Consider the following 20,535-nt stretch of genomic DNA (forward strand, 5'->3'; position numbering starts at 1 on the left):
CCTCCTCCAGGAAGCCCTCCCAAACAGGACCTAGCATGTTGTGGATCCTTAACACATGCCCTTGGAGTGAATGACTAAACATCTCCCTCTTAGTATGAGTCTCTCAAAGTGCATCTTGTATTGTAATTCCTTGTGAAAAGGCCAAGTCTCCTTCCTCAGGACCCCACATAACAAAATAAAACTCATCAACATTTACCCTAGATTGTAAACCCATTGAGCTCAGGGCGTGTGGATTTCTGGATTGGGGTTGGTTTAGTACAAACCCTCCCACCATCTGCACTAGATGCCAGGAGACCTGGCAGGCTCCCTCCCACATGAGGCATGACCTCTGCAGGGAGGAGGTGGTTCCCGTGCTGCCGATGGGGTGAAAAGGAATCTCTACAACTTCACACTCGACGGGAAGATGTGTGACTGGAGAGAGAGGGCACCTTATGCTCCGGCTTCTAAGAACCATGAAGACAGTCCGCATATGATCATAACATCCCAGCTGTTCTGTATTCGGGTTCTCCAGAGAAACAGAGCCACAGAACCAGTAGGGTCTGTAGAGACACAAGGAGATTTGTTATAGGAATCAGCTCATGCATTACGGAGGAGGCAGAGAAGCCCCAGGACCTGCCTGCTGTGGGTGGAGACCCAGGAGACCTGGGGACGTAGTTCAGTCCAAACCAAAGCCTGAGCCTCGGGAGCTGACAGGGTAAGTCCTGATCTTAGTCTGAAGGCTCAAACCAGACCCATGTCCGAGGGCAGGAGAAGGTGGATGTCTCAGCTCAAACCAAGGAGTGAACTTGCCCTTCCTCTCCCTTTTTGTTCTGTTTGGGACCCTCAGTGGATTGGGTGATGCCTACCCACAATGGGGAGAGAAATCTGCTGAACCCGGTCACATGCTCATGGCTGCTGGACACACCCTCACACACGCACCCATTAACACTGTTTCCCCAGCTCCTTTTAGCCTAGCCAAGATGCCACATTAAAGTTAACCATTACAAAGTTCTTTCCCTCTCGGTGTAGGAGGGAAATAGATTCCAGGGCAGGTAACTGGTAGGACAGACAACAATTTAGATGTCAGGCCACTTGTACCAGTTGATAAGATTTCAGATCAATGCTTCTCTCTTCACAGTACCCGCCCCCCCCCCCAAAAAAAAAGTTGTTAAAAGTATGTTCTCAATAGATACAGGCTATGCCTTAGATTCTCAGGAACAATCTAGATAAATTATCCAGCCCCATTTTCTGTCAACCTGTTCGGGTTCTGAGTTTTGGGGTCATGAATATGGCTGCCCTACCCCTCCCCTTCACCAGGACTCTGCTGGGTGGTCACGCTCCAGAGGGAGCAGCCCACTCCTGGGAAACCAGGGCCCTCCTCCCCACCTCCCCTGGCACACTGGGAGGCTGCTGTCACCCAAGTCCAGTCTGAGTCACTTTGGGAACAGACGGTGCTCTGCTGGGTGACCCACGGCCCCCCACCTGCTCTGTCCCCCCGAGAGCCAACATGGAGCCCCCGCCTTTCTGATCTTTGGCCCAGATGGAAGTCAGTTCTCGGGGAGGGGATGCCAGTGCTCTCAAGGAGTCTAGTTTTCCTGCATCCAGACCCATGTGGTCACGACAGCGAGGTGGTGATGGCGGTGACATTCACTCACTCACTCATTCATTCCTCCCACAGTGTTTCCTTGAGCCCCACGCCTCCCCGTGGGCCTGTGAGGATGGGGGGAAGGTCACAGCAGGCTCAGGGGGAGATGGGAGCCGCCTGAGTGTGCAAACAGGAGCCGACACTCACCCCGAGAGCCGGGCTCCTGCTGGAGCTCAGGGACTCCTTTGTCCTTGCATCTTCCCCTCCTTCCCTCTTTTCTTCCTTCACCATTATTTCCTGACACAGTGTTAGGCGCTGGTGATGCAAGAAAGCCTCCACTTTGAAAGCTCCCTGTATGGGGGACCAACGTGGGCACAGACGATTGCTGTTGGAGAGGGGGTGCCCACTGGAGAGCTGGTACCCCCTGGGATGGGGACTCGCCCTGCCGGGGGCAGAGGCAGCTGGACATGACGTTTCAGCCGGGTCTCTCAGTGTCCAGGGCTTCAAAGATCAAGTGGGTAGTGGGCATTTCAGGCCCGGGGAGAGTTCGGGGTTCACTGGAGCCAGGGCTGCAGAGCCTGCCTTTTAGGCACCCTCTGTGCCCATCTTTGGGCTCGTGGTTCGTCCTGGTTAGAAGCAGCCTCATACCTTTGGGGAGGGCACCAAACACCCGGACCCCGTGCTTGTCCAGAGAAGTGTGGGCTGCCTAAACTGCTACATAATCCTCTCTCCTCAAAGCCACTGAAATTCTGGAATCTCTGTCTTTAAGGACGAGCCTCCTTCCCAGGGCGATGACCTTGGGTGGCCCTGCACTGGCTGAGCTGCCCCTGGGCTGGCCCTGCTTCAGAGGCACCTGAGGTCTGGAGAGAGAAAGGAGCCGGTGGGGCCTTTGGGAAGGGGGTGCGCAGGAGGGGGGCTCTGCTACCTTAGGGACCTTGCCTGAGCTGCTATCCTTGTCATTGGATCTCAGCCCAGTGTGTCTGCCTCACTATTGCTGGTCGTGCTTCCACTCCAGGGAGCATGGCTCTGCTCTGTCCCTTGCTTGTTCCTCTGCATCCACCATTCCTCCCCCCGCCCTGCCCCCGCCAGAACATGAGTGTCAGGACCGCTGGACTCCATGCGTCCTGTGCATTGCTGTTACCCCAGCGGCGGGGCTGATTTCATAGGATGGATGAACAGCATGGACACGGCCATTGCTTTCATTTCCGGGCGCCTCACTTCTTGGTGAAGGGTAGAGACGGACTGGAACCTGCCCAGAGAAGAGTGACCAGGAAGACACTGCAGGGGGGGCGTTCAGCCCGGAGCAGGAAGACCCGAACAGCGGCTGCTGCACAGCTGAAGAGCCGCCCCTGGAAAGGGATTCGGACCTGCTCCAAGCGGCCCCAGGGCCAGCATGTGTGCTGGGGGCAGGGGGTGAGGTGGGGTGGGGAGCCCGACGGCAGCTCAGCAGGATGACGCTCCCGGACCGCAGGGCCACCCGAGGGGTCTGGGGCTGCCTCGGGAGACGGGGGACAGAGGCGTTCCCTAAGATGCTCGGGAGACATTTGGGAAGGACCGTGGAGGAGTCTCACCCATCCCGCGGGTCCTGGGCTGGATGGACGTTGATGTTCCTCCCGTTTCTGAAGTTCAACGGTTCTGTAGTTTGGGAATCGTTTATGAAGGTGGGTCTAAAGATCTTCGTTTTATTGGAAATACTGAGCGTTACGGGCTGCATTTTGTGTCCCCCCAAATTTATGTGTGAAGTTTTCTCTGGGAAACAGATCCTGGACAGAGTGGGGAAGGCCAGGGATGGAAGGGTTGCTGCTACAAGCCAGGTGTGCCGAGGATGCAGACAGCCACCAGCACCCCAAGAGGCGAGGAGGAGACTCTCCCCGGAGCCTCCCGTTGGGAACCAGCCCCGCCTGCCCACAGACACCTGGCCTCCAGATCTGTGAGGACAGAGCCACCAGGTTTGCGGTCACTCATTCCAGCAGCCACAAGAGACAAGTATAAGTGGGTAAAAAGTGTCCAGCACTTGCTCACAAATGCATGTCGAGGAAGGAGCTCCCTGGCTCTCCAGGGCATCGCCCAGCAGAGCCAGCGAGTTTCTCCTGATGCTCAGGGACGTCTGAGCAGCTCCGCCCATCTTTGATCACATCTGGAAAACAAATGATGCAGCAACTGTGGTTTGTTGGGTGAAAACACAGTTTGGGGAATAACAGGGGTCCGGGGTGGGAGAAAAGTTGGGAGGCATCGGATGCGAGATTCTTGAAGACCCTCCACTGCGAGGCCAGAGCAGGCGGGGGGACAGAGGCCTCCTAGGCTGTGGGGCAGCCACACGCCAGGCCCTGAAAGTGAGAGCCAGGGGTTTGAGAAGGGCTGGGGGGGCACCCACTCCCCATCTCCCGAGGCCGAGCCCCGTTCACCCTGGGCAGAGGGGTTGGGTGGCAGGTGGTCTTTGACGTGAGGATGCAACCCTGTAACTGGGGCCCAGCTGTTCCCTGGGGCTATGGCCCAGGCAAGGATGGGCGTCATGGTCCCTGAGGGGAGAGAAGGCAGGACAGGGCGCCCTATCACCAGGAGAGGAGGCCCAGGGAAGTCTGTGGGCATGGCGGGGTGGGCTGGGGGCACCAGGGCAGAGGCCGACCCAGGCTCTCCCCCTACAGCTGCTCAGAACACACAAGTGGCCTCGGGGTTCGGGAAGGAAGGGCAATACATTTGGTGAGGACTTACTCATGCCCACTGTGGGTGCAGGAGCGAAGCTGACCTTGTTAGATCTTTTACCAGCTCAGATCTGGTAAAACACGGTGCAGAGGCAACCGCACGGGGCCTCGGTGGTGTGTGTGTCTTGTCGCAGGCTCCCGGGTCCCTGCAAGCGTGTGCAGAGCCCGTGGGCTTCCGAGCCCGAGAAGATGGGCTGGTTTCACTCCAACATCTTGGGGTGGAGCCTGAACAGTCCTCGCGACTCCACTTCCTCCTCTGGGTTTTCCATGAGGCAGAGGGGATTTCCTGGCAGGAACCACCACGGTATCTGTCAGGGCCAGTGGGCAGAGATAATGGAAACACAGCCTGTTATCGCTCCCCGGACAATGCTGGTGTCTTGCTCCGTGGCTGGTGCTAGCAAAAGAAGAACAAAAACAAAAATGCTGTTTTGGCTTATGCACTTCTAGACCAGAGGATTGTGTTTGCATGTATGTTATGATTATTACGGGGTGGGGGCAGAAGAGAGGGGAGAAAGAAACAGAAAAGTAACTTGTAGACTTTTTTTCTTTTAATTTTTTGGCCACGCTGCGTGGCACGTGGAATCTTACTTCCCTGACCAGGGATCGAACCCATGCCCCCTGCAGTGGAAGCGTGGAGTCTTAACCACGGGACTACCAGGGAAGTCCTAAACTGGTAGATCTGAAAGGGAGTTCATTGTTGACTAAAGTTTGGGGCCTGATGGTACCTGAGATGATTTTAGGACTTAACCTGGCAAAGGTAACAAAGGAGAGAGGTGACCTCCCTTTCAAGGCAAGAGTGTCTCGGGCAGGACTTACCGTGTTGCTTTCAGGATGGTGATTGTTATTGTTTCCTTCTGGTTATAGCGAGGGAAGCTGGTTTTCCACTTATAATCACCATCTTTTAAATACATTTACTAAACGCAGAATGTGTCGATTAAAGAATAGCAGGTAGAGAATGGTTAAAAAATGCAGAATTGTGACTGTGGCTCTAAATGACTGGGCCTGGATGTGCTCCAAACCTTCCATTATACTGAAGATGGGCTGAGGCCACGGAAGGGGTGGGCTTGAGCCGAGTCCCAAGAGGGAAAGATGGGTGGTGGGGATGGTGTGTGAGTGCCTTGGAGAATGAGAAAGACAGAGGATAAGTGACAGTGAGGGATGCAGGAGAGAACTTCACCTACATAGACTCTTCCAGGGGGAGCCGGGGGCAGGGCAGGCGCAGGTGGGGGCAGAGGAGCCCTGGGCCTCGAGCTCCTGCAGGTGCAGCCAGCCTGCCTACCTTGGCTCTCCCTCTGGGGAGGGGGCACAGCACAGGCACTTCCTGACCCTTTCTCAAGACCAGAGGGAGCTCAGGACTCAAGCCAGGGGCCAAAATCTGGCTGCAGCCACGGGGGGACCTTTTTAAAGATTCAGCTTTCAAAACTTCTGATTCATTTCCAAAGGTTTGCAAAAACTTCCCGAGGTCTCAGAACTTGTTTTTGCTCATCAAGAAGAGCACCAGGGACCACTTCCTGCCTCGTGACCTGTAGGTTTCCATCCAACCCAAAGGGAGGCGGAGAAACAGGGGGTGGGAGGGGGATGGGCACTGTTTGGCCTGAAGTGAGGAGAGAAGAGAGAGGGCTTGTTCTTCGGGTCCAGGGGAGACAGAGAACGAAGGGCCAGTTCAGTAACTCCAGGAGGGAGTTCGGAAGGCATCCAGAAAATATTCTCAATACAAATGAATAGGTGACAGTCGGCAGGTCATCTGGTAAACCTGCCTAAGCTCTGAAGCCAGGGGCTCAGCCAAGTCACTGCTGGAAGCTTCTAGTGTACACAGAAGTCTGGATGGAAGGGTAGTGAGGAGGTGCAGAGAGAAGAGAGCCTTCCTGAGACTGCCCTGCAGGCTCTCCTCTGCATCTCATTCTCCTGCTGGGCCTCCCAGCACATTGGGGACATGGCTGCAGAGGCTGGGAGACAGCCCTGCTTCTGAGGAAAGGGTCTCTCCGGAGACTGAAGAAAGGACGTCTCCAGGGACTGGGTGGCGAGAGTCCTGCCCGGGCCTGGGGGTGGGTGGGAAGCTGTGTAGCTGAATTTAAGGGGTCCCCTGGGGAACACCAGGTAGAACCTGGGGGAGATTGCAGACACCGCCCAGGCTGGATGTTGAGTTACCTCCGCAATTAGTGCAAGAGCCACCAGAAGCGTGAAGGACAAGCCGTTGGGGGAGTGACTACCGTCCTGGCCAGTAGGCGGGGGCAGGTGATGCGTGGGTGAGGGAGGCGATCAGCCTTGAAGCCAGTCCGTGGGGCAGTGCAGCCCGGAGCAGCTCGGCTGGAGTCAGAGGAACGGGGCGCAGCTCTCAACCCAGCGGACAAGTCAGTCCTCCGCTGTAAAGTCAAGAGATTGAGTAAGACCAGGGCTTTCAAGGTCAGCTTGTTTGCCTTGTCCAGTGGGATGCAGGATTCAGGGACAGAGGGCAGCAGGCCTTAGGCCACAGCTGCGTCTGGTTGATGTTTATGACCTACTCCCCTGTTTGGGGCCCCGGGAGACGAGCCTTGGTTTCTCTTCCTGAGGTTTGCACTAACTTGCTCTCTCTGGTTTGGTCCAAACCCCAGGGCCTATGAGCCCCCTCGGACCAGGCTCTCCCCAGGTCTCCCCACGACAGCTCCAACCCAGCTCACCTATCAGGGTCTGTACTTACCTATGACTACGATAGGAAATTCCGTAAAAACTGTTACTAAACCTGGCTCAGTTTGCGTAGCAGCCAGACACCGAGTCACTGAGGTTTGCAGCCGAGAAAGAGCAGAGGCAGCCGGACGACGAGACTGGAGAACAAACCGCAAATCTACAGCCCCGAAGGCGGGGGCCTGGGGTATTTATGGGGTAAGGAAGCAGCGTAGTCTGAGGCGTGGGGCGTGGCGGAAAGGTGATTGGAAATAAGAAAAAGGTGAGTTTCATTGTTGTTCTGAGCAGGTGTTAAGCTGTAGGCTTTTCCACGGGAGCTTGTTCAGAAGACGGAGGAGTTAGCAGTTCTGAAGGTGGCGTTTGGGGCTCCTGATGACAAAAGGTCACTAAGCAGATACTTGTGCATGCCCAGTTGGAGGGTCAGTGGTCCTAAGCAGCCTTAAGTGGCTGGGGCTTGAACTAGACACAGCTGACTCCAAGTTCCTGGAAAACAGCTAGGGCAAACATCTTATTGTTTGGGCTCTGTGACACGTGGAGGACGTTCAAGTCTTTCGTGGCAGCAATGAAAGCGAGCTTCATAGGTGAGGGCAGGTACAGGTGCAATGGACTTAACTGGACGTCACCCTCGGCTTCAAAACCTTCATCAACACACACAATCTCACAATTTCTCCAGGAGCAAATTAAAGAGTGGTTCTGGCCCAGCATCTTTGATGAGGTTGCATCATCCAAAGGCTTGGCTTGGGGCGTGAGGTCTGCCCCCCACCCCGTGTCTCCCTCACGCGGTGGGCAAGCTGGTATTGGCTGTGGGCACGAGGCGTCAGTTTCTCCGCCCGGGGGCCTCTCCACAGGCCAGCGTGAGTGTCCTCACAGCATAGTGTCTGGCTTCCTCCAGGACCGAGTAAGGCGGAAGTGGCTTCAAAGTCACATGCTGTCATGTCCATCTTATTCTGTTGGTCATGCAGACCAGCCCGGATGCATTGCGGGAAGGGGCTGGAGAAGGTCTGAATTCCAGGATGGGGGCTCATCGGAGGCCTGGCTGCCGCAGGGCCCTCGCGGGGCTGGAAGTCTTCAACCAGATCGTTTCCTGTAACACTGACTCTTGCTGAGGCAGAGTTGAGATAATTTAGCCTTCCTGGCTCATTTAGCAAACACGTCCGAGCACTTTCTCTACGTCAGGAGAACTGGTGGGTAGGACACAAAGACCAGTAATCTTACAGACGAGTAGAGAAGGTGATGCTCACACTGGAAAGTGTTAAATGTCACAGGGGTAGCCACAGACCCCCGGTGCGGTGGGGATGCAGCGGGGGGATGGGTCTACGGGGGTGTCAGAGGCCTGCAACAGGGGAGGCCTAGCTGGGTCTGAAGGATCAAAACCGAGGGTGATCATTAACTAACTCCATCGCACCTGCCTTTACTAATCAAGGTTTTAATTGTTGCTACAAAAAACTTGCTTCTTCTCCAGGCCGCATGGAGCCTAAACAATAAGATGTTTGCTCCAGTTTTTTTCCGGAAAGTTGGAGTCAGCTGCGTCTAGTTCAGCTGGGCGAGAGTCAGCTGTGTCCAGTTCGAACTGAGCTGGTTAAGACTGGGTGGGACCGCTGACCCTTCAACTGGGCAGGCGTGCATGTCCACGTGGTGGGTGACCTTTTGAACGTGCAGAGGCCTGTAGCTTAGTTACGCCTGCGCAGAACGACCATCACCACACCTTTTCCCAATCAGCTCTCCCCACACTCCCCATGTCTCAGATCACCCTGCTTCTTTAGTCCTCATCCCTTAAGTGCCCTGGCCGCTTGCCTTCGGGGAGCCGGATTGGAGATTTGTTTTCCTATCTCCTCGCCTTGCGAATAATCCCTCTCTTTGCTGCAAACCTTGGCGTCTCAGCATTTTGGGTTGCTGTACACGGGGCAAAACAAGCCTGATTCAGGATGAGTAGGAGGTCACTAGACAGAGGGAAGGAGAGAGAGGGGGAAAGAGGGGGGAACAGCTTCCCAGGTTGGGGAGCCAGCCTGGCTGCTGCAGGGGAGGGAGGCTCAAGGTGCCGGCATTGCCGGGTTAGGGTGTCACTTTTCACTGCTCTGATTTCGGCACCTTATTTCGCATCCCTTGGACCCATGCTGTTCAGCAGGCACATGCCAACAGCTGCACTTGTTACTGCAACAAAGAAACTCACTGCAAAGTTCTCAGAGACCCAGCCCCGGAGGACCTAGCTGTAAGTTAGAGCAGCGGAGAACGACTGCAGAAATAGTTTCCTCTTGTGGAAAAGATTCACGCCCCTGCCGTGCAGGCAAACATCGTTTTGTGCCACAGGGACTCTGCCCAGTTGCTCTCAGATGGGAGGTGCGGGAGTGTGTATTTACTTGCCTGTGTGTCATTTTCCTTTGTTTTGGGCAAGTGCGCTGCCCGCTGGGATCAGGCACGCGTAGGTCTGAGGGAACACACCTGACTCAGGCCTGCCGGTCCCCGGGCCGCGTGAAGGCGGTGCTGGGTTTCCAGCTACTTCTGCTGCCCTGTAAGAGGCATGTACCTTTGACGCTACGGAAACATCACCTGCTGGCTATTTGTCTGTCCCTGTGGTTTGTGACATTTGTCCCGTGTGGGTTTCACTGCTGGCTGTCTTGGGCCACATGTTCCTTTGGGGCAGAGACTCTGTGCGAAGGTGCCCCCCGCCCCCGTCCCTTGCCTGGAAGGCACTGAGTACAGGCCCTGGAAACGGGAGAAGAGCAGGAAGAAAGTGGGGGCGAGGGCTCCACCCTACACCTCATTCGCCTGTATCTGCAGCGTCGACCTCGGGGAACTGCCTGCCCTTCCCCCTCCCTCTCTTCCCCGTCATCACAGCTTCCACGTGTTTTCTCTGACAATTGGGTGAAGAGCCGAGCGCTGAGCATCACACTTGGAGATGGTCCGAGATGAACATCCAGGTGGGCCCGCGGGGGTGCCTGGTAGGGAGAAGGTGGACCAGCTTGAACTCGATGCTCGGCGGTTGGCGAAGGTGCGCGATGTCAGCTAACAGCCTTTTTCCAGTCCTGGGGCAGTTTCTAGGAGCGGAGGGGGGCCTGGTGTCAGCCTCTCAAGTCACGTTCAACGGGCAGCTATAGCCCGAGCCGCTGGAGGGGAGAGAATTACTTCAACCAGAGGGCTGCAGCCTGCTCCTTCCTCATCCCGTCCCCCAGCGCTGCCGGGGAGGGGTTATTGGCAGCCCTGGGCCTCTGCCCACGGGGCACGGAGGAGAGGCCCCGCTCGGACTCCAGGCAGAGACACAGAAGAGGCAAGGGCCTCTGCCCGGGGCTGGTCCACCCCTGCTCAGCTGGGACAGAGGCAGCTCCAGCCCAGACTCAACAGGGGTGGACAAACGGCAGTTCAGAGCCCCTCTCACCCAGACTGCGGGCACCTCGGGCACATGCCTGCCTTAGATCCTGAGCCTTCAGGAGCTGGAGGTGCGGCTGCCCTGGGTGGGCGGGGCCTGCGATTAGAGCCTGAGACCTGGCCTCTGGGTGCACAATGTCCCCGAGCAGCCGTGGGCTGAGAGCGAGGGCTCCTGGCCCGGTCGTTCAGGCAGACAGGCCTGAATCACTGCGCTAGGTGCTCGCCGGCAATGTGTGTAGAACGTGTGCTCTGTCACCCCAGTTTTGATCTCTGTAGACAGTCTTTGGAGGATGTGTGCTCCTAGTGGCACATTGGGACTGGGTAATTATTTTCTTTCTCTTAAAAAAAAAAAAAGACTTAATTTTCTTAGAGCAGCTTTAGGCTCACAGCCAAATGAGGTGGAAAGTGTAGAGTTCCTGCATCCCTCGCCCCTCATACCCACGGCCTCCCCCACCATCACCACCCCCACCAGACAGCACATTTGTTATAACTGATGAACCTGCATGGACACGTCATCCTCACCCAGAGTCTATTGTTGACATTAGGGTTCACTCTTGTGTTGTATATTCTGTGGGTTTGGACAAATGTATAATGACGTGTATCCATCGTTACAGTAGCATTCAGGGTAGTTTCACTGCCCTAAAAACCCTCTGTGCCTCACCTATTTATCCCTCCCTCACCACTAACCCCTCAAAATCAATGATCTTTTTACTGTTTACATAGTTTTGCCTTTCCCATAACATCAGTATATTTGGAATCATACAGCATGTAGCCTTTAAGTTTCCTCCATGTCTTTTTCATGGCTTGACAGCTCATTTATTTTTGGCGTTGAATAATATTCCACTGTCTGGATTCACTGTAGTTTATTTATCCATTCATCTACTGCAGCACATCTTGGTTGTTCCCAAGTTTTGGCAATCATGAATAAAGATGCTGTAAAAGCATCCATGTGCAAGTTTTTGTGTAGATGTAAGTTTTCAACTTCTTTGGGTGAATGCTGAAAAGCATGATTGCTAGATCACGTGGTAGGTTTTGTAGTTTGGTTAGACTGCCAAAACTGTCTTCCAAAGTGGCTGCACAGTTTTGCCTTCCTGCCAGCAATGAATGAAGGGTTCCTGTTGCTCCACAGCCTCGTCAGCATTTGGTGTTGTCAGTGTTTTGAATTTGGGCCATTATGATGTTGAATATCTTTTCATATGTTTGCCACCCGTGTATGTTCTTTGGTGAGCTGTCTACTCGTCTTTTTAAACTGGTTTGTTCATTTTCTTATTGCTGAGTTTTAAGAGGTTCTTTTTAAGAGGTTTTTTGTTTTTTTGGTATATTTTTGGGTAATAGTCCTTTATCAGATATGTCTTTTACAAATACTTTCTTCCAGTCTGTGGAGCCTGTGGGGTCTGAGATGAGGGTATTCTCATTCTCTAGAGGCAATTTCTTTTTTATACTTTCCTGAGTTATCGAAATTTTCCATGATGAAAATGTATGATTTTATTTATTTATTTATTTTAGTTTGGGCTATGCTGCTGCGCTCGGGCTTTCTCTAGTTGCGGCGAGCGGGGGCTGCTCTTCGTTGCAGTGTGCGGGCTTCTCATTGCGGTGGCTTCTTTTGTTGCGGAGCACGGGCTCTAGGCACATGGGCTTCAGTAGTTGTGGCTCATGGGCTCCAGAGTGCAGGGTCAGTAGTTGTGGCGCACAGGCTTAGTTGCTCCATGGCATGTGGTATCTTCCCGGACCAGGGCTCGAACCCGTGTCCCCTGCACTGGCAGGCGGATTCTTAACCACTGCACCACCAGGGAAGTCTGAAACTGTATGATTTTTAACAACAGAAAAAATTATTTTTAGAGCTCTTTTTGCTTTGATATATATATATATATCTTGAAGAGCAAATATCAATTCTCAGAGGAAATAGTTAAATCTTCTGGATTGAAATGAGGACTACGCCACTTGAAACTAAATGTGAAAACAAGAGCAAGGAGTTAAAAGAAAGAGGATGTTTGTGCCTTACAAATAAAAACCACCCAGAGGAAGACCAGGAACGAACAGGAGAGCAAATATAAGGACTAGGATATACAGCTGGCACAGACTATCACTGACCTACTTAAGGAAGACTATTATTGTTATCTAGGGTAGAAACATGACCTTTACATTATTATTATAAGACTTAGAAGAGAGCCTTATGTAGGAAATTTACAGTTCAGCCCATCTCCAATTTTCCTTTCTTCAGGTACCATGCTAGCAAGTTGCTAAGATGTTTTGAAGGTGCGTTTTAAAGGTTTCCCTTAAAGACTCAGTGTTTAGGATAATGGCCTTGTTGTTTTCATGAAGTGGAGTACACAAAACCAAGAGATTTGATAACTTATCATGATCTAATTCTTTAGAAAGATCATTCTGGTTGCTGTATGGAGGGTGGATTGAGAGTGGCGAGGAGTGGAATGTAGGGACCAGAGTTTACTGCAGCTCATCCTGGGTGGGATTCTGAATGTGAAGTCAAGGTGATGCGGCTCAGAGAGTGAGTGGTCATGGCATGTGAGTGAATTAGAGGAATCAAGGGTGGATGGACGGTGGTGTCATCTACTGAGATGGGGGAAGGTTCAGGGTGGCGGGGGAGAGGATTAGGGGTGGACAAGCAGTGGTCCTCTTGGGTCACATCGAATGTGAGATCTTAGATTTCCAAGTGGGCACATGGGAGAGGCTGCCATGCCAGGTGGTGAGTCTGGAGCTCACGGGAGGGGTGAGGGCTGGAGGTGTCCTTTGGGAATTGTCAGGCACTGGTGACAGTAAAGTCATGGGAATGGATCAGGTTTCCCAGGAGCATAGAAAAAGAGGTCTGGGGACCGAGCCATGTGGCTCTCTGCCATTTCAGGTCTGGAACAGAAGGGCCCAGAGGAGAGAAGATGTGAGGGAGGGAGGACTAGGGGAATGTGCTGGCATGGCAGCTGGAGGACGAGGGCCTTCAGGAAGGAAGGTGGTGTCTGCTCCCAGGGACCGAATCTGGAGAATTAACCCAGAGGGCGAGGCCTACCGGGGACGGGAGGGATGGTGGGTTTAAGTTGGCTCTTCTTAGAGGAAGCTGAGGGGTAAGGCACATGCTGCTCGGGGCCACATGGGCCGCAGTGCGAGCTCCAGGTGCTCAGGGCCAGCGTGAAGGGCGGACGAAGGCTGCCGGGAGGGGACCCCGGACAGCGGGAGCCGTGGGGACGGACGCATATGGTCCTCGAGCTGTGCCCGCTGGTCTGCCGGGGGCGTGGGGCTGATTTTGCAGAGTGCTCGGAGCACAGCAAGAACGAAGACTCTCAGGTCCCGTGTTTGGGATTTGGCAGAGTGGGGTTGGGGAGGCACTGGAGACACCCTCTACCGGGAGCGGCTTGTGTCCTGGAGGGAGCAGGCTGGGGGGAAGGCAGGCTGGGTGGGCACCAGGCAGCAAGTTGGGCCTGTATTCAGAGGGACGAGGGAGCCACCTGATCACATAGGTTGTGGGTAACACAGCGGATGACACCAGGCGCTGGTCAAACCTGAGGGTGCGGGTCTCTAAATGCGCAGAGAAGCCGGTGTTTAAGGGGAAAGAAAGGGAGACGGAATGTCCACTTAAGCCTCTGCTTCCTAGTTTAGGGGGGGCAGCACCCTGGTTGGAAGGCTGGGACCAACAGGCCTTGAGGCCTCGGCACAAACAGAGAGCTCAGAGGCCAGGGCCGTGGAGCCCAGGTCAACCCACCCATTTTCTAAACCAGGGAAACGGGGTCATGTCTTTTCTTCCCCTTCACTCCCAACACTTCTGCCAGCCCTGTACCACCCTCTTCCCTTTCAAACTGAAAGAGCACCTGTGGCCACCTGGGTGGGGGGACACCGACAGGCCACCCTCTGCCACCCCTTCCCTGCACCCCAGCTTTAATATCCTCCCACCCCCAGACCTTCTGGGACGGGAAGTTGTGAACACAGTGAGTGGAGTAAACAGCACCAGCAGCCCGAGCCCAGTTTCCAGCTCCATCTTTGTCACCTGCCAGCTATGAGGCCCTGGGTGATGCTTTGACTCTGAGCCTGCACCTGCATAACAAAGAAGATGGCACTCAGTCTGAGAAGTATGAGGCCTCAAGGCTGGAGAGAGCTCTGGTTTTTGGTTTCCGATTTGAGAACAGTGTCAGCTCCTGGGAACAGAATGAAACCAGTTTCTGCAGAGCTGTGTGAAGAGGTGAACTGACCAGGGTCGTACCTGCTGCCTATTCGAACCAGACACGAACCTCTGCTGTGGTCACTACTCATAACACACTCGTTTCCAAGGTCTGCGGGAGTCCTCCAAGGCGGGTCCTCTGAACCTCCGTGGGCTGTTAGCAGAGGCGGCATCTTCAGGGGACACACACAGGCCGGCACAGGCCTTTAACCTCAGCTCTGCTACACACCCGCCGGCTTATCCTGGGCGAGTCATGTGATGTTTCCAGATCTCAGATGCCTCAGCCGGTGAAGAGGGGATCAGACTAAACTCTGTGTGAGGTTCCAGGCCTGACTTTATTGATTTGTCTCTCCTGGCCCTGCCCAGAGAGGGAGGGAAACAAGACCCCCACCCCTGCCCCCAGCAGCAGCTACAGAGGAATCTGAATTCCTCGAAGGGAGCTGACTTTGTCTCAGCAGCTACTCAGCAGCACAAACATTACCAGAGACCGTAATGCTGTCTCCTCTCTTAAGGGGCAGAGATGTAGTTAACCAACCGGCCCTTGCTGGAAGTTCTCAGGGTCAGGCCGCATGGAGTCGCTTCACTGAGGACCTGGGAACATCTTTCTCACTGCCTCAGCTCAGGGTGGAAAACACGTTCGTGTGCCTGGGAAAGAGGGCAGGTGAAGGGAGCAGATGATGGTACAGGGGGACACACAGGGAAAGGAAAGTAGAGGGAGGAGAAGGCTGTGTGGGTTAAACCGGAATCCAGATTAGTCTGATCCTGTCGCCAAACTGTAACAGAGGACACAAATGTTGAATTTAGGCAAAAGGTTTGTGTATCTGTGAGAGGGTAGAGAGCAAATCATCTATATGTGATAAACATTCTGCCTTTATTTTGAAAAGTGAAGACTGGGGGTTCAGAGTGGGTTAAGAGATTGAGAAGTTGGAAACATTAGGATCCCGGAATTTCATTAAGTTCTTTTTTAACTTCTGCTTTTTTAGTGAAAAATTTCACTTATCTTCAAAAAGATACGCAAAGAATATAATGAATTTTCATGACATCTCATCCTGTTTAAGCAATCCTGAACTGCTGGCCAATCTGGTTTCATTTTTATCCCTAACCATGCTCCTGCCCTGCAATTTTGAAGGAAATCTCAGACCTCATACAATTTTATCGGCACAGTGGCTAAGAATCCTCCTGCCCATGCAGGAGACACGGGTTTGAGCCCTGGTCCAGAAGATCCCACATGCCGCAGAGCAACTAAGCCTGTGTGCCACAACTACTGAGCCTGCACTCTAGAGCCCACGAGCCACAACTACTGAGCCCACGCGCCTACAGCCTGTGCTCTGCGATAAGAGAAGCCCCCGCTTGCCGCAACTAGAGAAAGCCTGTGTGCAGCAATGAAGATCCAACACAGCCAAATATAAATAAATTTATATAAAAAAAACCCCCATTATCTAGGGGACTTTAAATATCCAGTCTATCCTGGATATTTCAGATTGTCTTATTTAAAAACAATTTGATTTAGGATCCAAGTAAGTCCATACATTGCAATGGTTTGACATGTCTCTTAAGTCATAGATACCTCCATCTTTCTCTTTCAATTTTATTTTGTTGAAGAAGCTGTCATTTGTCTTAATTTCCTGCAGATGCAACTCAGGCTGATTTTCTTGGGAAGACTGCTTAGGTGGTGGGGGGCACCACTGTCAGGAGGTACGCCGTGACTGGTGGTCTTTATTAATGGCTGAAATCTAGATCCATCAATCCACCAGGGCTTACAAAATGGTGATATTCTATCATGCCTTCTTCATTGATTAGCTGGGCTACTGCTATAAAGAAAATCTTCCCTTTCTCAGCTGTTCAGTTACCCTGAGATACAGTTTGTATAGGAAAAGGCAGAATAAATGCTTGATTTTTTTAAAATCAGTTCTCAAAGGAGTAAGTTGGTTTCATGAGATACTCCAAAGGCGATTTAAAAGGTTGTGCTTTTTCTTACAGAATCATTTTGAAGCTATGGATTTAAACATTTATTTGTTACCCTAGTGGATGCTCCCATTGTCTCAAAGCGCGCATGCTAAATAAGATTATGTACCACCAGACCTGAGGAAACCACCATATCTGGTAAGTTCCTCAGACTTGCAGTTGGTTCTGGAGTTGCTCAAATATGCAAGCAAAACCCCAAACTCCTCTGATCTAGGAAGTTCTAGACTCTAGGACTGAGGGAGATTTACTTTGCTAGGATATTCCTCTCATGGGTATTAGCTTCAATGGACAAAGGAATGTGATTCTTTCAAGGGTGTTCGCTAATGCTGATTAAGAAAAGCCCAAGTTTGCAGGTTGAGGTATCACCTACTTTGAATCCCAGGACTTCTAACCCTAACAGACAATACTACCCACCAGTTTCCCCTTTAGGGACAGGCAGGAGTTCTAATAAGGAAGAGAACTGGAGAGATGCCCCCTTTGGTCTGTATCTCAGTCATCAAGACTGACAGATGGGAGCCTTAGCCAGGCACTTGCAGATGGCTGTAAAATGAATTCAGTAACATTAGCGTTAGCCATACATATACTGTAGAAAACCAAGTACTGTGCTGGGTCTGCACATTTACTCAAGCACTAAACATAAAGTAGAGCTAAGCCAGCACAAGAGTGGCGAGTCGCCTCCCGGATCAGCTGAGGAAATGCCAGTCTTAATAGATTAAAGGGTGATTTAGTGACACTGGTGTCCCACTGGCTGACAGTTAATCCAGATACCTGAGTTTCCCCTCCCACCTGTGTGCACACATCCTAGGTTGAGCCCTCAGTTCAGAGAGACTACCCTTTGCTCAAAATATACAAACATGCTCATGGAAAGAAGTTAAAAGAAAAACTGTACTTACTTCAACTCAGACTCTGAAGAGTTTAAAGGCAAACTGAGAAGCTAATAGATATATGTCAGTACTTACTATATAGCATTTACATAATGGCTACTGGCTAGATCAGTGATTACTAAGTGCTGACCCAAGGAATGCACTGTATCAGAATCACTAGGGGGGAGTGTTTACAAATATAAATTATCAGCCCTCTACTCCCACCCCCCAGATACTGACTCAGTGAAACAGGTGTAGGAATTGGGGGAGGGGAGCTAGGGGGTGAGGCCCAGTTACCTTTATATTTTTCAAAGTACCCCTCGTGACTCTGATGCCCAAACAGGCTTGAGAACTACTAGGGTAAATCGTCAGATGTTCTCAAATATAGATGCAATTTATGAAGAGTGTCCATTCTACACAATTATTCAGTTTCTGGGTCTTATTTTTTCCCTTGAGTGAACCCAAGGAAGCTAGAGTTTTCAGTAAAACATCATTTCATTAACAATATTAGAACTACTATTGTTTCTACAACTTGAGGTTGATCAAGGTAATTCTGGAAGAGACTGTATCTTACAACATCTCTACAAATGATTAGAAATCTTGCTGATTTTTCAGATCACAACCACTGGTATAATCTACACTACTGACTTTGAATTTCCACAGTTAGAAACCTGAGATACCTAAGTTAAAATCTGAAATTAATCAAATTAATGAGGATGCTTTGCTAATAGCTCTACTATTGTATCCAGAAAGTGGCCAGATGTTCAGCTGTCTTCAATTCAACTGCTATTTCTGATTATAATGTGTTCTAAATGGTTTAATAAGATTCAAAAAACTTGACCTAATTGAATCTTTTTCTCGTACTTTTCAATGAATTTCAAAGGTGTAAGTATTTATGACTTTTTAAAAAACTTTGTGAGGCTTGCCATCACCCCCTTTGCTATACCAACGCATTCTGGCAAACGTCCCCCAAACATCCACCAGCCAAGAAACCTTTAAGGGTGATTATGTGTGTGACTTTCTTTTTTTAATTGTATAATTCATTTATACAGAGAAATCATTTGGATGTAACTATTTACAGTCTTTTTCAATTTTCATTTCCACTGGCCAAATATAGTTCACATAATAGTCAACATTTACTTGAGCTGATCACCATTACAAATCTGCCATGACATAGGGCTTTTAGCACCCCCGCCTTAAAGACTACGATCTCATTTGAACAGAAACATTTCATAGTAAAAGATTCACCGGTCTCTTATGAATACATCTGCCAAAACTGATCTCATATGGTCAAATTTTCAACACATTTTCTTTTCAAACCCATTATTTGCAAGTATTGTAAACCAAGGCAAATACAGTTCACTTCCCTCAAGCCTTCTACAACTTACTACACACTCTCAAGTTTAGCTTTTACTATCTTTCATAAATGTCTGACACAACCAGACATTTTTTACTTTAAGACAAAACTACACTCTTTTTCCCTCTTTTTTTTTTTTTAATACTTATTACCAGCCAACTTCCTTCCCTCTTGCTTTTCAGACAATATTAACTTTCCATGAAATCCTTAAGGTGGTTTTCTTTCAGTAGTCCAGAATATACTGAGTCATTTCATGTATGTTCTAACCCTGAAATACTACACTTTAAAAATTGCAATTTTCTTAACTGGCTCAAAAACAGTATGGCTTGATTTCACTTGGTAAAGTTAATATGATTTAAAAAAATACACACACACACACACACACACACACATTTTTAATCAAGGAAGAAAAACACTTTAAAGACATGCCAATTTGAAAAGGCATCAAAGTAAAAAAATAAAAGCAAATACTAAAAACTACTTTACGATGAAAAAATTAAATAATTGGCAGGTTAAATCAATGAAAAATGAGGAATGTGCAGTGAAAAACAAACTAATAAAAAGCATTCCAGTTGGTAAAATGGAAAACCTATTAAGTTTTGTTTTTCCAAGGAACTTATGTTTCAACATAAATTGTGAAATATTGCAAACATATATTCCAAGTAGATCTTAGATGCCGATGTTAAAATTTCAAATTCTGCATGCAAAGTTTATCAAATAAACACTGGTAAAATCCTTGTATTTGCAAAATTTTAAGCTTTGGCCAATATTATAAATATCACAATTGGTATTAAAAAGTCATGGGGCTTCCCTGGTGGCGCAGTGGTTGAGAGTCTGCCTGCCGATGCAGGGGACACGGGTTCGTGCCCAGGTCCGGGAAGATCCCACATGCCCCGGAGCGGCTGGGCCTGTGAGCCATGGCTGCTGAGCCTGTGCGTCCGGAGCCTGTGCTCCGCAACGGGAGAGGCCACAACAGTGAGAGGCCCGCATAACGCAAAAAAGAAAAAGAAAAAAAAAGTCACAATGAATGCAGAATGAAGAGAAAACCCATTTCATAAGTATTTCATTTGATTAAAAATACCAGACTTACATGTTCTAGATGATCTGAGGAAAAAAAAAAAGACTGCAGTTTAACAGTAATCTGCATATATATCTTTAGCTGCCATTAAAAAAAATTAAAAAATAAAAAACCACCACCAAAACCCAACCAAAAACACAGAAAATGTGAAGACTGGTATTAAGTAACCCTGCAACGCTCCCATACTCACATTACAAGAAAGAACAACTGTACACAGTTATAAATAAAGTCTCTCCCCCGGTTACCACAGAGCTTCCTTTACACCAGTGTCTCTTTCCGCTTGCCACCGACCTGGGCTTTGTCCCTGGCTTTTCGGAGGCCAGCCTGGGCTCGGGGCGCTTTTGTGCCCTTAGCATCGTCTGCTGTGTGCACCGGGGTGCCACTTTCGGAAGTGTCTCCATCAACTTCCACCTGAGTCACGCTGGATGCTGTGGACGCCCGTCTCTGGGCCCTGCCATTGCTGGCAGGGGGGCAGTTCTCTCCGTACTCCTCGTGGGGCTCTGGCAAGCCCTGCAGCTCGGAGAGGCTGGTGGCCTGTCGGGAAGGGGCCATGGCAGCTCGGATACAATTGAACCACTGCTGCTTGTGGAACACGTCATTGGCTTGTAGAGTGTGGGACTGGCCTGGAGAGGGGTCTTGGAAGCGAACTCGAAAGATATTTTTAGCTAGAAAAAGAAAAATTAAAAAATGGAAATCAGACTTAAAAAGTTTATTCTAGATAAAGTGAATATGGGTGCTGGTATTTATACAGCATGCACATGTTAGGCAGATACATTACATAGTGCCTAGATGTTACTTATTAGGTACATGTGCTGGTGTC

At 50.6% G+C, this 20,535-nt stretch overlaps 1 protein-coding gene across 7 annotated transcripts in view; it reads right to left on the reverse strand.

Moving 5' to 3' along the window:
* NET1 (neuroepithelial cell transforming 1) overlaps nt 1-20,535 on the reverse strand; it is a 73,676-nt gene that overhangs the window by 3,595 nt on the left and 49,546 nt on the right. For 5 of the 7 annotated variants that reach the window (XM_089906569.1, XM_089906571.1, XM_022564940.3 and 2 more), the window contains 5 exons: nt 6,944-20,380; nt 6,415-6,629; nt 4,277-4,660; nt 1,772-3,701; nt 429-539 (listed from right to left, as the gene is read on the reverse strand). In XM_089906569.1, the coding sequence (XP_089762695.1) occupies nt 19,974-20,380 (407 nt within the window). In that variant the 3' untranslated portion in view covers nt 429-539; nt 1,772-3,701; nt 4,277-4,660; nt 6,415-6,629; nt 6,944-19,973. The remainder of the gene's footprint in view (nt 1-428; nt 540-1,771; nt 3,702-4,276; nt 4,661-6,414; nt 6,630-6,943; nt 20,381-20,535) is intronic. The other 2 variants (XM_089906570.1, XM_089906568.1) reach the window with 2 other exon arrangements.

This window comes from Delphinapterus leucas, chromosome 2 (genome assembly GCF_059928025.1).
Source record: "Delphinapterus leucas isolate spDelLeu-1000000601 "Yukka" chromosome 2, BTC_Dleu_Yukka2, whole genome shotgun sequence".
Classification (NCBI taxonomy): domain Eukaryota; kingdom Metazoa; phylum Chordata; class Mammalia; order Artiodactyla; family Monodontidae; genus Delphinapterus; species Delphinapterus leucas.